This window comes from Sinocyclocheilus anshuiensis, unplaced genomic scaffold (assembly GCF_001515605.1).
Source record: "Sinocyclocheilus anshuiensis isolate Anshui unplaced genomic scaffold, SAMN03320099.WGS_v1.1 scaffold364, whole genome shotgun sequence".
Classification (NCBI taxonomy): Eukaryota; Metazoa; Chordata; class Actinopteri; order Cypriniformes; family Cyprinidae; genus Sinocyclocheilus; species Sinocyclocheilus anshuiensis.
The window spans coordinates 1,082,316-1,097,397 of record NW_015555735.1 but is presented as its reverse complement, the minus strand read 5'-3'; the positions used below and the strand labels follow the sequence as shown (position 1 = coordinate 1,097,397).

The 15,082-nt window shown below is 35.6% G+C and overlaps 2 protein-coding genes across 3 annotated transcripts in view; both read right to left on the bottom strand.

Annotated features, from left to right (window-relative positions):
• Positions 1-706: 706 nt before the first annotated feature.
• LOC107673085 (dolichyl-diphosphooligosaccharide--protein glycosyltransferase 48 kDa subunit) lies at positions 707-6,010 on the bottom strand. Its single transcript, XM_016466537.1, has 11 exons — positions 5,733-6,010; positions 5,412-5,522; positions 5,236-5,322; positions 5,054-5,157; positions 2,570-2,664; positions 2,392-2,485; positions 2,159-2,307; positions 1,821-1,968; positions 1,565-1,685; positions 1,115-1,221; positions 707-1,010 (listed from the first exon to the last, which is right to left on the bottom strand). The coding sequence occupies exons 1-11, from the start codon at positions 5,965-5,967 to the stop codon at positions 861-863; spliced, it is 1,401 nt and encodes a 466-aa protein (XP_016322023.1). The 5' UTR covers positions 5,968-6,010; the 3' UTR covers positions 707-860.
• Positions 6,011-7,213: 1,203 nt separating this feature from the next.
• The window catches only part of LOC107673084 (zinc finger and BTB domain-containing protein 17-like), a 13,377-nt gene continuing 5,508 nt past the window's right edge, over positions 7,214-15,082 (bottom strand). For both annotated transcript variants that reach the window (XM_016466535.1, XM_016466536.1), the window contains exons 7-15: positions 12,515-12,657; positions 12,053-12,353; positions 10,727-10,814; positions 10,513-10,629; positions 10,315-10,435; positions 10,095-10,225; positions 9,752-10,021; positions 9,524-9,613; positions 7,214-8,109 (exon numbers count right to left, since the gene is read on the bottom strand). In XM_016466535.1, the coding sequence (XP_016322021.1) occupies positions 7,757-8,109; positions 9,524-9,613; positions 9,752-10,021; positions 10,095-10,225; positions 10,315-10,435; positions 10,513-10,629; positions 10,727-10,814; positions 12,053-12,353; positions 12,515-12,657 (1,614 nt within the window). In that variant the 3' untranslated portion in view covers positions 7,214-7,756. The remainder of the gene's footprint in view (positions 8,110-9,523; positions 9,614-9,751; positions 10,022-10,094; positions 10,226-10,314; positions 10,436-10,512; positions 10,630-10,726; positions 10,815-12,052; positions 12,354-12,514; positions 12,658-15,082) is intronic.

The following is a 15,082-nucleotide window of genomic DNA, read 5'->3' as shown; positions in this document are numbered from 1 at the left end:
AAAACTGCTCTTGCATGAATGTAAAAATTATGTACACTACAGTTCAAACGTTTGGGGTCAGTAAGATAAAAATAAAATATAAGTATATATTTAAATACATGTTACAGACCCAAAACCTTTGAACTGTAGTGTATATCAAAATCATGTCTAAAATGATAAGGCCTTACTATGTGTGTATATAGTGTTGATACATATATATATACACATACACAATGTAATGTGTTGGTTCTATTGTCACACATTCATACTATTTCTATCCCATGTATTCAATCACTGAAACCGCACAAATAAAAAATTAACTTGCCCATGTAGTTTACATTTGTGAGATGAGGTTCTGTATAAACTACATTTACAACAGCTAAAACCATCATGAATAGAATCAGACACTTTCGAATTTGATGCAACTGAACAACAAAGATGATAAAAAGTTTAGTGATGGAACATTAAAACTTTACTGAATTCAGGTATTTCAACCACATGTTGAGAATCCATTCCTCTTTTTACAAATGGTAGATTTCAAAACAAAAATTTTCATAGCAAGAGCCAAACCATCAGTGCATGTTGTATCATAAAACCAATTCAAGTTGCCTTTTGTACAAATAAAACATGATGTGTGCCCCAAATCACTTTAAATTACCAGTTGGCAAACCAGAAAACAAAAACATATCTTTTGTTAGACTACCCAACCCCCCTTCAAAAAAAAATGTACAAACGTTGCTTTTTGTTGTAATGGCACAATCTCCAACTCACCAAAACAAGACCATACCAACATATTTCAGATCTCTATTCATGACTGCCAGAGGTCTGAAGACCATTTTTGTTTTTACATTTTCTTGCACTCCTCCTCACTGATTCTCATTTTAATCAGACTTCTCTTTTTCTCTCATATGTAGAAAGACGACACTGAAAACAAAGAGTCCTGCCATCATAGAGAAGGCACTGGCATAATATGGAAAGGCAGAGGGGATGAAGCGCTCATATTGGGTATGCTGCAAGGGGCGGACAGAAACCTGTGGAATAACAGAAGAATCAGTAAATATATCAAGTATCTGAGTAAAATCACTATGGAATTTTTGGAGCAAGAGCAAGTTTTACAATGAATTCTGAATTTCACCTGGGTTGAAGAGTACAGGTGTGTGTAGCCAAGTCTGTTGTAGTCAACTTTGAACTGGAAAACCCCATACACATCTGGAAGCTTGAACTGTACACTGTATTTTCCACCTAAGCAACCAGCAGTCACATGTTTTAATGGCATCTATCATTATTAACATACACCACCATTCAAAAGTTTAATTTAAAGTAATTTTAAAATATTCAAAAACATTCTGTGGGTTTTCAGCAGCCATTACTCTTCAGTGTCCCAGTATCCTACAATTTTTTTTTTTTCAGAATTATTTGATTATAGAAAGAACTGATTTTTTTATTAGAAATCTTTGGTAACATTATAAATGTCGTTGTGGCAATTTAATGCATCCTTGCTGAACACTGACCCCAAACTTTTGAACAGTAGCATGCATGCATTTGAGAACTTATGTTAATTAAACAGAATATAATAATAACACACCATTTTTCTTGAGGTAGGTTCTAACAAATGGATCAATTCTGACAAATTCCAGCTGAATGTCATCTCCATCAAAAGGCACCCACTTTCCACCAGACAACATCTCAATCGCAATGCTGTATTCCTGTAGGGACAATCCAAGCAGGGGTAGTAAGCCAAAAAAAAACTAACCAAGACATTCTTCAGAATAGTCACAAATCACATGTTAACTGGTAAATGAATTAAAATGCCTATATAAATAATATATGCCATGTCTCACCACAAGGTCAGTGATGGTGTAGGCAGCAGGGGGAGTGCTCTCTCCAACTGGATGATGGGTAACAGCCCCAACCCTCAGAACACCAGCCTCCTTAAACACCCAGCGAGACAGGGCCTCAGCCAGCTCCTGGTTACCAGTCTGTTCATACCTAAGAAGAACATACACATCATGCATCAAACCATCTCTAAACAAATAGAGAGTATATCTTTCATCATGTCAATGTTAGTTTTGTTAACGGTCTGAACTTCACAGTTGATCAAACATAAAAGAATCCATATGATTTCAACCTAATACCACAATGCATTTTTAATGTCTGAATACACAGTTACATAACAGACCTCTTTGACCCAGGGGTGGCCTTCTGCACAGGGGAGTTGAAGAAAGCATCACTGAAGAAGTGCAGTGACCCGCTGAAAACCACACGTGCATTGTTTCTTGCCTGCAGACCGGCGATCAGGAGGGTGTTCTTTCCAACTGCATGAGGATACTGGAAAGCAAAATGGAGATTGAGGTGAATGTGAATTAATTTGACAAAAAAAAAAAAGAACATTGAAAGCTTTGAAATATTTACCTGCGTGATGGGGCGATCTGGGAAGTAGGAGTAAGAGGTGGAGGATCCTGTCAGAATGTCCAGCACCAGAGAGTTATCTGGATCAGCCACCATGCTGAAAAAGCAAGGCAACTCATAATTTGTTAAACAGTACATTTTTCAAAAGAAGCACAGATCAGGGTATCAAGAGACCACTTACCCAACACCTTTGAACAGGACTGGTTTATCAGTGGGCTTGCCAACTATAGTTGGGGCTTTAAGAAGATTCTCTGGGTCTGCAACAATCAGGGTGTGCTGTAAAAAACACAGACAACTTAAATGCACCTGACCAAGCTTCAAACAATGATTTTAAATTATGGTGTAAATGTACAGAGAATATGTTTTAAAAACATAAGCTGTCGAATGTAAAACATAATATGGATTCAACATGAAATGGAAATTCATTTTAATTCAGGAGGTCAAGTTCATCTATTGTTATTTGCTATTATTTAAAATCTTATTTACAGAGATAGCTCAGCCAAAAATGTGTTTCTTTGTTCTGCTGATCCCAAATAAAGCTATGTTGAAGAATGTTGGTAACAAAACAGTTGCTGGTAGCCACTGACTTCATAGTATTTTTTCTACACTATGGAAGTCAATGGCTACTATGTCAATAGCAACTATTTGGTTACCAACATTCTTCAAAATATCAACAGAAGAAACAAACGCATACAGGTTTGGAACAACAAGAGGGTGAATAAATTATTACCTTTTTTTATTTTTGAACTCTCTTTAAGGATTACTGGCAACAAATGAGTGTATTATATAGTTTAGAAGTATAGTATATATATATATATTTAATGCCATGTCAGCATCAAAGGCTATTTTCATGGCAAAAACAATAAAAAAAATACAAGTATAACAAATACAATAAAAACCAGCAAACAAACAAACAAGTTATATCACACAAGATATATATAGTTTAGAAAGGATGCATGATATTCAGCAATAACCTAAAACAATGGCTAAACAGCTAAGTAGCTATTGGTTAACAAAGCAAAACAGCCTATGTGAAACCAGCCAAAAAGAGAAGTAATTTTAGAGGCAATGCAAATTTTTACATTTTGAGATTTTAAAGATATCTATCTTCTAAAAGCATCTTACTGAATGATTAATTCATGTATACGTTTCATTTTTAAAGTATTTTTGAGCTCATAATTTTTTTTTATTACAAACAGTTTCTGCCCCTTTCTTACAATCAAGGGAAAGCTCACATTCAGATCTGCATCCATCCAATCAACAACCGACAGACAGTGTTGCCAGATTGGGCGGGTTCCCGCCCAACTGGGCAGTTTTGAATTTGATTGTGCAGGTAAAAATTGGCTTGGGCGGGTGGACAAAATTTGGGCTGGTTTGGAGTAAGTTTGGCGGTTTTCAAATATATTGCATAGGCTAATTGTTTAACAAACAAGCCCAAGTATGCATGCAGCCTGCATCCAATCAGTCATCACAACGTTACTACACACACACACACACACTGCAGAGGCGCTGGTGCTGATGTAAACGTCGACAGCCACACTTATCACGAGGGCTCAGCAGACAGACGTTATGATTCATCATGAGTGACAAGTTTTTAGCGTTATAACGTATCTGATTTTGAATGTAGTGACTGTATATTCAAGTAATCACAATGCCTAAATATAAGTTAAAGAGTGGGAGAGTGACTCAACTCTCAAAACAAGAATTATTGTGGAGTGAGATGACACTAAGGCTCTATCACTGCAACTCCGAAATCAGAGCACATTTGAATTAGGCATAATTAATCAAAACCGAAACTAAATATGTCGGTTTATACGATCCTGTCTTTTATCTTTTAAACGGTCCAGATTGATAAATCCTTGAAAACTGCTAGACTTGATTAGTTTTGACTGTGCAAAGTTCTGTATTATGTTCTACAATATGAACTTAACAAGAGGCTTCCTCTAGTTCTGGGTTAAATTATAGAGTGACACGAAGGTAAGTGCATTATTGTTGTTGTTAATTGTTTTTAATTGTCGGATTAGAATTCAGTATGCATCAATGAATGACACAGTTTTGACTGTCATGGTGTGAACGAGTGTGAAATACCTGCTAATTAGGCTACGTTGCTTTTTCCTATCACTTATATTGGGCACTTTTTGCATTTAAATTGGATTATTCTGACTGCTGACATTGAAAATTATGCATTTCTTGATTGCCGTGTCTGACTGTCTGCTTGCATATTTTATTCATGTTCGGTAGCCTAATTCTCTTTAAGGCTATTTGCCCCGATTCGATCCGTTTACCTGGGAAATTTATCTAACGTTATATTTATATTATTTTGTCATCATTATTTTGTTTTTCAAGGAGTTAAAAATGGCCCTTATCAACCTTGATTTACATATTCCATCACATTATTTTGACAGTTAAAGTTTTGGGCGGTTTTTGTGAGCTTTTGGGCTGGAAATCGTCCATCCAATCTGGCAACACTGCCGACAGACTGAACCAATCCCCCCAACATTTTCTTTTACGATAATCTGCTTGTTGTCTGCTTATTTGTCTGTACTTCCATTACATCGCAACTTTAAGTAGAGACAGGATCCATTTTAATTTAATGTTGACATTATTTAGTCTTTCATTTCATAAATTGCTCTACGCTGTATTTTTTCCTCCGTCAATTACTTACCTCACCAGGATCAGAAACGTCATAGTTATGGTGATCAATAACAGCAGTTTTCTCCTCATCAAATTCAATCCCACATTCACTGCCTAGCTCTCTCAGAGGATCACCTGCCAGAGTCAAAGTCATAGTGATATTATTAATGTCAACAGGTGTGTGCACTTATGCAAAACCAAAACTACACTCACCAATATCAGAGCTGGCAGCAACGAGAACATTGCCTCCACCATCAATGAAGGCTGTAATGGTCTCTACACTGATGTTGCCCCCAAAATCTGTTCCATTGGAAACATGTAAACGTGGATATTCAAACATAAAAATGGCAGCATGACATACAATCTATGTTCACTAGAACAAGACTCACCTTCCACTGATGGAGAGAAAATTATGAGATGATCATAGAGGAACTGGCCATACTTGATCAGAGAGAGACCAGGATCATCAGCAGTCTTGAAGGTAAGGTCAAACCCACGATCTGAGAACAAGAATGTAATTGTGAGTTAGAATATTTACAAAGAATCATGCAATACCTTTCTCTGTCTGTGCAGGTATGTATGTGCAATCAGATTCACATAGACTTAAAATGCATCTTCTATTCATATGAACATATGAAGCATATTCTCAGATTCTAATGTAATAATTTGAAGTGCTTTAATAAGAAAATATCAGATAATGTATAGCTCACCTGCTAAACTGCGGAAGAAGATTGAATGAGTGTCTCTGATGTTGGGGTTGTCCAGCAGAACGAGAGTCTTTCCGTCTCCTAAAACTGCCTGCAACATTAACGCCACGGATAAAACAAACAGAGCGCTTCTGCTGAACCCACCAGCCGACGTGGGGACCATTGTAGCACCTCGCCTTTTGCAAGTTAATGTTGCAGGAGTCGCGGTGTCCCTCATTGACAAGCAACCCATCGCCATTTTCCTCCTTTGGACAACGTCAGCGCTAACGCGGATGTGAACTCTGACCCAGAGCAGCAGCCAATCGCGTGCTGCCTCATGGACTCATGAATATTATAATGAGACAGCCCTCATCAGATAAAATATGTTCCAAACAAATAATTAATTTAATTTTCAATTTTAATGTAATTTAATTTTAATCGAATTTATGCTAGTGAATCGATTATTTGCATAGATACACTTGCAGAAAATTTTCATACCCTTTTAGTGTTTATGTCATACAGTCTATATGGTTTATGTACAGACATCTTTCCATCCGCTGTTTTAAACTTGTACGACCAGCAGAGGTCAGTGCAACACAACTATATGCTTTTCAGAGAGCTAGCCTAGTCTGTATGGTAAATTAAGTCCAATGATTTTTTTTTTATAAAACTGAATGTTAATTTTATTATGTATCTGTTGGTTATAAAATCTATTCAACTTACTTGTATACGTATAATAAGTATAATTGTATTTTATTATTATATTGATTATAATATTTGTTTCCTAAAAATAATTTTAAAAGAATGTTCATTTACCCATTTTCTTTACTTTGTTGTTAAGCTCCGTGAGCTATGAAACAAGTCAAACTTGTTTTGAAGTTGATGTCTGGTCATAAATTAGCTAGCGACTTGAAAACACCACATGAGTGCAGTGTGCATTACTGCCCCTGGAAGACCATTCCTGAACAAAACAAGACTTTCAAACTACAAAGCACCCTTTCCTCTGATACCTGCTGTCCATGTCAAACTGCATTCAACAGAAAGCTTTGTCATATGGCTCAAGTGCTGTTTCGAAACTGATTGTAATTTTAAGTCTCAGTGCAAAAAAAAATCGATTACATTAGGGTAAAGAACCAGTAGCCTTGCTTTCCTGGCACTAATACAGACATTTATTCCAGTGACCAAAAATGACACACAAAAAAAACAACAGAACCAAGATAGTGGTTTATTAACAAACTAATTGCAGACTTTAGGTGATTTTGAGCGTTTATGCACTGAGTGTGTCTTAAGTCATTTTGAAAAGTCACTATTGTATGCAATTATGATACAATATCAATTGTCTGTTCAATAAACTCCAACAGAACAGAATTGGACCAAAATGACCTGGAACACTTGCAATTCTAGTTTCAATAAGAGTTTTCTGACAATGAAAGCTGTGATATTCAAAAACAGAAACTTGCTTGCAGCACACTCATCACTCATCTAAAGGAGTAAAAATGAGTTATGCTATAACAGAGAGCATTTAAAAGCGTTTATTGTGAGTTCTTCAGCTTCTACATGTCATGAAAATAAGCATACAGTTAAAACCAGCGGTTTAATGTTTTTTATGTTTATGCCAAGCAGTATTAAGCCCAAATAGAAAATGATTAAACTCCACAAACAAAAGAATCACTAATAAATCAATAAATAACAGTTCAGTACTGTAGTCAATTTGTGGAAAACTGAAACATGTAGGACAGTCATATGTTTAATTGGCTTCAGTAACAGAGAATACATGATCTAGCATAGGAGACACTAGTATTAAAAAGTATGACAAACAGCATACAAATTAGGTTTGTTTTGTTCATAATTAAAAAATTTTCTTGTCATATTTATTTAAATTTCACTCTATACAATGTAGTTTTAATATGCTGTACACATATTGTGCTGCGGTTTGACATGTGACATCTATCTAGTAGATTGTGTTTTTATTATACTGTAGAAGACTGTCACACTTTGTGACAGTCTGAACTCCATCCTTTGGATCAATTTAGGTCAAAAACTCTTCACTATCCTTGGCTTTCAGACTTCACTTTTCCAGACCCTTCCTCTGTCTCGGTCTCTGCCTGTGTACTGGTCTCCTCCTCTGCCCCCTCAGTTTGAGATTCTGGCTGGGCTAGAGCTCCTTCTTCTTCCTCACCGTCCTCCTCCCGTGTCCGGAACAAGAGCTCGCCTTCCTGGATGACCTGCTCGGTGGTTTGCCATGTCCCGTCACCTGCATATTGCTGATAAAAGTCAGAATCTGCCCGAAACATGACCAGGGCTTGGGCAGTGTGAATGCGCACATGCTGGGCGAGGGAGCTGGCGTCCAGGAACTTCTCACCGCATGAGTCACATGCATACAAGATCTGGGTGTTGGGATCTGAAGGAATAGAGCAGCACAATGTTTCAGCTTCAATGTGATACAGTATGATCGGTCACTTTTTATTTTATGGTCCAGTTCTCGCTATTAACAAACAATTAACTATGACTTTTGCCTCAATAAACTCCCAATTGGCTGCTTATTAATAGTTAGTAAGGTAGTTGTTAAGTTTAAGTATTGGGTAGGATTAGGGATGTAGAATATGGTCATGCAGAATATAAGTACTAAGAGCCAATATGTTAATAATAGGAATGCTAATAAGCACTAGTTGCTTATTATTAACATGTTGGCTAATAGTGAGAATTGGTCCCTATAATAAAGTGTTACCGTATGATTTTTAAAACAAAAATCAGCTTCAGCTTATTTAAAAACAAAAAAAACAAAACTTGTTTTAAGGGGTATAACATATATAAAGTAAATATCTTGTTTATATTTAGTATAATTTATTTTATTAATTTTTTAATTAATTAATTTATATACACACTACTGGTCAGATGGAGAATGAAGTTTGATGAAGTTTTTTTTTTAAAGAAAGAAATTAATACTTTTATTTAGCAAGGATGCTTTAAATGGAGTAAAAATGCAAGTAACAGTAAAGTCACTTATAATGCTACAAAATATTTCAAAAGGACAGCTTTTATTTATATAATTAATTTATATACACTGCTGGTCGGGTGAGTTTTTTTATTAATACTTTTATACAGCAAGGATGCTTTAAATGGATCAATAGTGACAGTAAAGTCACTTATGTTATAATATTACAAAACATACTTCTATTCATTTAAACCTATTTCTATTCATCAAAGAATCGTGAAAAAATGTTTTACAGCTTCCACAAAAATATTAGGCTGCATAATGGTTTTCAACAATGATCATAATAAGAAATGTTTGTTGAGCACCAGATCAGCATATTAGAATGATTTCTGAAGGATCATGTGACACTGAAGACTGGAGTAATGGCACACAGGAATTTAACAATTTAACAATGTAATGTTACTGTTTTACTGTATGTTTAATCCAGTAAATGCAGCCTTGGTGAGTATAAGAGACTTCTATTAAACCTTTGATCGGTACACACAATTAAATTTAGTTGTAGTACATGTAACTTGTAATTAAAGCAATGTCCTATTAAAGGGGTCATATGATGCGATTTCAAGTTTTCCTTTCTCTTTGGAGTGTTACAAGAAAAATAATGTGTTTTTTGAACATTAAAGCATGTCAACATATTCTGTTACACCAAATACACAAAATAATGATCTTTAAAAAAGCATCATATGACCCCTTTAATATAATGTAAATAATTTATATTATTATTATTTATAATAATATTATATATTTATTTTGTATTATTATAGCTTATAATACCAGTCAATTAATAAATTATGATATAGTACATAAACTATATATTACTCACCTGCTTCTTGTACTTTCTCCACTGCTTTGGTGATCTCTGCTTTCAGTGCCTCAGTTTCATCCGCAGATACAGAGGTTGCCACTGGTACCACTACAGGACAACAAATAATATCAGGAGAGCATCCAACCGCCATCACGGTCACTTTTAGATTTAGCATATTTTCTTAGTATTGAGGAATAACCTTTCTACAAGGTGTTATAACTCGTCTGTTTTGTCATATTCTCTCACCTGTGAGCTGTGCTACAGCACTGGCAGCCAGAGCCTCTGTGGCTAAAGTCACGATGTCATCTGTAGTGACTGTGACTATGTTGACCTCATTATTGAGCTCTGAGCCCGGTGTGGAGTCCGTCAGCAGTTTCTCCTCTCCCTCGTCCTCCTCAGCCACCACCAGTCTCTTCATGCCCGCCTTACCCTGGTGCACCGTCTTCACATGGGAACGCAGATTGTCCACACGGTTGAATCCTCTGCCACACTTATCGCACAGGAAAGGTTTCTCTCCTGTAAACAGGAAGTCATTAGAAGCACATAGCAGAGAAATACATAAGAAAAAGCTTGAAATGTTGCATCTTACCTGTGTGAATGATGATATGTTTTGAGAGATCTCCCACGTTGACAAACGCTTTGTTACAGGTGTGGCACTTGTGTGGTCGAATATTGTCATGATGACGGATGTGATTGGCTAGCTGGCTGGACTGGACAAACCTTCGAGGTGTGATAGTTGAAATACACTTTTATTATATATGGCGCCCTAATGAATCTAAACAAAATCATTCATGCAATTTCTCAGTTACCTTTTTCCACAGCGGTCACACACATACGGTTTCTCCCCAGTGTGTTGGCGAACATGAGCTATGAGTGAACTGGCCTGCGTGAAGCCTTTTCCACAAATCAGACACAGACAGGGCTTTTCTCCTAAAACAATGAGACAGACAAGGTCAAATAAACCTTTAAAGGTAACAGTGGCTGAGGGCGTGAGAAACGGCTCAGACCTGTGTGGATGCGCACGTGTCTCTGCAAGGCCCCGGGGTCAGCAAATGCTCTCTGGCAGTGCATACAGACGAAAGGCTTCTCACCGCTGTGCACACGCAGGTGTCTCTTCAGGTTGCCTGTGAACAGACCATGGAGGCACATTAAAATTCCTTCACACACATATATATATATATATATATATTGCCACACCCTGTCTCAATGTGTAAATCTCACCTGAGGTGGTGAACTGTTTCCCACACTCCTTACACTTAAGTGGCCCATCTGTAATGTGGATCTTCAGGTGTGCTTTCAGGTTTCCCAACTAAAAAATAAATAAATAAATAAAACAATAATATGAATTATTCTATTTGAGTTATTTGTATTTGTAATGCCCAATAAAAACGTTTTGTGTTATACTTTTGTAGCTATGGCTACAATGTAATGTCAATAATATGGTATAATCTATCAATTTTGTCTGCATATTATGATTTGATATTATATTTTGAAATATAGATGCAGACAATTAAAGATAATTATATATAGATAATTAAAACAGAAAACAGTTATTTTACATTGTAATAATATTGCACAATATTACTGTTTTTAAACAGTATTTTCAGCATTATGACTCCAGTCTTCGGTGTCACATGGTATTTGTAATGGCCAATAAAAAAAGGTTTTGTGTTATACGTTTATAGCTTTGGCTACAATGTTATATCAATAATATGGTATAATCTATAAATCTTGTCTGCATGATAATATATTATAACATTCTGTTGTGATGCTTACAATTATATTAATAAACCTTTTAAAAATATATACAATTTTTATTATTTTAAATATAATTTGTATTATTTATAATTTTTAAAGTATTTATATATACACATATATGTGTATGTATATATATATATATATATATATATACACACACACACATTCACACAGTATAGTACTATATATATTGCTTAAAATTATATTACTAAACTATTATGTAAATATACATTACTGTTCAAAAGATTTTTGACTGTTTTTAAAGGACGTCTCTTATGCCCACAATGGATGCATTTATTGATTAAAAATATAGTAAAAACAGTTATGTGGTGAAATATTATTAAGATTTAAAATAACTATTTTCTATTTTAATAGATTTTAAAATGTAATTTATTCCTGTGATGGCAAAGCTGAATTTTCAGCATCATTACTCCTGTCTTCAGTATCACATGATCCTTCAGAAATAATTCTAACATACTGATTTGCTGCTCAAGACACATTTCTTACTATTATCAAAGTTTAAAACATTTGTGCTGCTTAATATTTATGTGGAAACTTTTATATATATTTTCAGGATCGTATTGATGAATAGAAAGTTAAAAAGAACAGCATTTAGGCCTATTTGAAAAAAAAAATCATTATAAATGATTTTTGAAACATTGCAAATGTCTTTACTGTCACTTTTGATCAATTTAGTGTGCCCTTGCTGATTAAAAGTATTAATTTCTTTCAAAACTAGTGTAATGTTTTTTCTGATAATTACATTTCTAAAGACAATAGATCCCCCACCTGGTTGAATTTCTTGTCACAGTGTTGACATTTGTGACCTTTGTCAGTGTCGTGGGTCTCTAGATGTCGCATCTTGGCGGTGGGATCAGAAAAGGCCCGTTCGCAGTAGTCACAGTGGTAGGGTTTTTCTCCACTGTGCACCAACTGATGCCGCTTCAGGTTTCCAGAAGTGGTGAAGAGCTTCCCACAATCCTCACAGCTGTATCGCGCCTCATCTGTGTGTCGCTTCCTGTGCAGGTTTAGCAGACTGATTTGCCGGTAACTCTTTCCGCACGTGGAACAACAATATGGTTTTAGAGGACTGGAGAATCAGAAACATATAGTGTGAGGAAAACTGCACATTGTGGATGTTTTTGCACATAGAAGCTTTTGTGGAAATATGTTTTTTTTTTATATTACGACTTATAGCTGACAAGTCATACGAGGCTGTAGAGGAAGAGCATTAGACTCTATAATGCTCACCTATGTGTTTTCTCATGTGCTTTGCAGGCAGCTGGGTCTGAGAAGGCTTTATTACAGTCTCTGCAACTAAATGGCTTCTCACCAGTGTGAATGCGCATGTGACGTTTAAAGTTGCCTGTGTGTGTAAACTTCTTCCCACAGTCCTGCAAGAATCAGATTACCATTATATATACCATTGTGTGTGTGTGTGTGTGTGTGTATATATATATGTATATGTGTGTGTGTATACACACACACACACACACACACACATATATATATATATATATATATATATATATATATATGTGTGTGTGTGTGTGTGTGTGTGTATATATATATGTATATGTGTGTGTGTATACACACACACACACACACACACACATATATATATATATATATATATACACACAGGTGCATCTCAGAAAATTTGAATATCATGAAAAAGTAATTTTTTTGTAACTTATTTCAAAAAGTGAAACTTTCATATATTCTAGATTCATTACATGTAAAGTAAAACATTTCAAAAGGTTTTTTGTTTTAATTTTGATAATGCTGTCAAATGATTAATTGCATCCAAAATAAAAGTTTTTGTTTACTTATTTCAAAAAGTGAAACTTTCATATATTCTAGATTCATTACATGTAAAGTAAAACATTTCAAACATTTTACAAACAGTAAATGTTTTTTTGTTTTAATTTTGATGATTAGAGCTTACAGCTTATGAAAGTCAAAAATCTAGTATCTCAAAATATTAGAATATTTACATTTGAGTTTCATTAAATGACCGTCCCTACAGTATAAATTCCGGGTATCTCTTGTTCTTTGAAACCACAATAATGGGGAAGACTGTAGGGCTGGGCGATACGTCAAAAATATCTTATCGATAATCGCCTTTAAAATATCGCGTTATCCGATAATATCATCTACATAAGCCCCACCTCCACCACGCCCCGCCCCAATATCGTATTGATAATCGCCTTTAAAAATACCGCGGTATCTGATAATATCGTCTACATAAGCCCCACATCCACCACACCCCGCCCCCCGCCGAGACAACACTGCCGACTTGCACCATAAACACACAAAGTTTGGTTTTACTTTTCTTAGTTTGTGCTTAAACTAACAGAAAACTTTAGCTTTGCTGTTATTTTGGTGTTGCTAATAATTTCCACTCTATTCTTATCAAATGTGTTTTTGAAATGAATTTCGTTTTGTGAGGAGAACTGTTGAGGAAAAATAATAGAACCCAATTTTAAATTCATCATGGTGAAGTTGGAGATTCTGGCAGTGATTGTAATTAATGATAAATGCATGTTGATGTCATATAATATTGTCTTGAACAAAATATGCCTATTTTCAGATGTTTCTCTTTCTTTTTGGCATTATCGCCTGTGTAGACATTTCATGATGGTAAGTTTAATTTCCTTAATTATAACAATTGCAGCGTTGTTTTTAAACTTGTAGTCAAGCTATAACGTATTTGATATTTATCACGTATGGCTAAAATCATACAGGGATTAAAAACGAATTCTGAGCAAAAACGTAGCCTATAGTTCGGAGGTCTCTTTTGGCCCGTTTTTAACGAAATAAAAATAACTGCTTCAATGGAGTCTATGTGAGTGTCCCACTTCAGGTCCTGAGAGATAGTGGTGCCCAGGAACCTGAATGACTTCACTGCAGTCACAGTGCTGTCCATGATGGTGAGTGGGGGGAGAGCAGGGAGGTTTCTCCTGAAGTCCATGATAATGACTGGCGGCAGCGGCTGCTGTCAATGCAGGGATCCAATACACCCTTGTATTCTTTCTCAGCTCTTTACGTTCACTTAAAACATAACCGATTGTATTTATGGGATATTTTGATATAATTCTGTGTGTATTTGTCCATTCGAATGTGTAAGAACGCGAGAAAGAGAGCTCAGTTAAGTGTTCGTGTATATAAAAGGCGGCTTTTGTGCGTGCGCTTTGTGTGTGAGCAGCACAGAAAACAGCGCGCGAGTGCAGAAGTGAGTTCTATTTCGTCTTCTTGCAGTTGAATCTTTTGAAATCACAATAAAAGCGCATACAGAAATCGAAAAAAATAAAAAAATAAATTAAAAAAATAAAATAAACACACAGGGGCAGGGTCTTTCTTTCTCACACACACACTTTTACTTCCTCACACTTTATTCATAGATTACATGTGCTTATCTCTCACATGTGCAGGATGTCAGCCAGTCACATGTGAACAACGGCTTTTCATGCATAATGCCATACTGTACTTTTTAAATATGCACTAGCTACATCGACTGTCATGCTCAATTCACCTTGACCTATTTACACATGCAAGATGATTGCTGTGTATTAAAAATGCACACACACACACATGCATGAAAGATGGTGGTGTCAGGTCTTATACAGATACAAGCATAACAAAGGAATAACAGAAAGCATAATGTACAGTAGAGGTCGACCGATGTATCGGTTTTACCGATTAATCGTTGTTAATGTACATAATGAATTGTGTATTGTGTATTTTCAGCAAAACGTTTGTCTTTCTGTGGCTCTAATAAAGTCTGTGTGCTTCATTTATAGAGCTATAATATAGGTC

Coding starts and splice junctions, on each gene's coding strand:
- LOC107673085 (XM_016466537.1), bottom strand. CDS start 5,967: ATGGCGATGGGTTGCTTGTCAATGAGGGACACCGCGACTCCTGCAACA. Junction 5,323..5,411: donor TTTCTCTCCATCAGTGGAAG/GTGAGTCTTGTT, acceptor CCAATGGAACAG/ATTTTGGGGGCAACATCAGT. Junction 2,308..2,391: donor CAGATCGCCCCATCACGCAG/GTAAATATTTCA, acceptor TTTGCTTTCCAG/TATCCTCATGCAGTTGGAAA.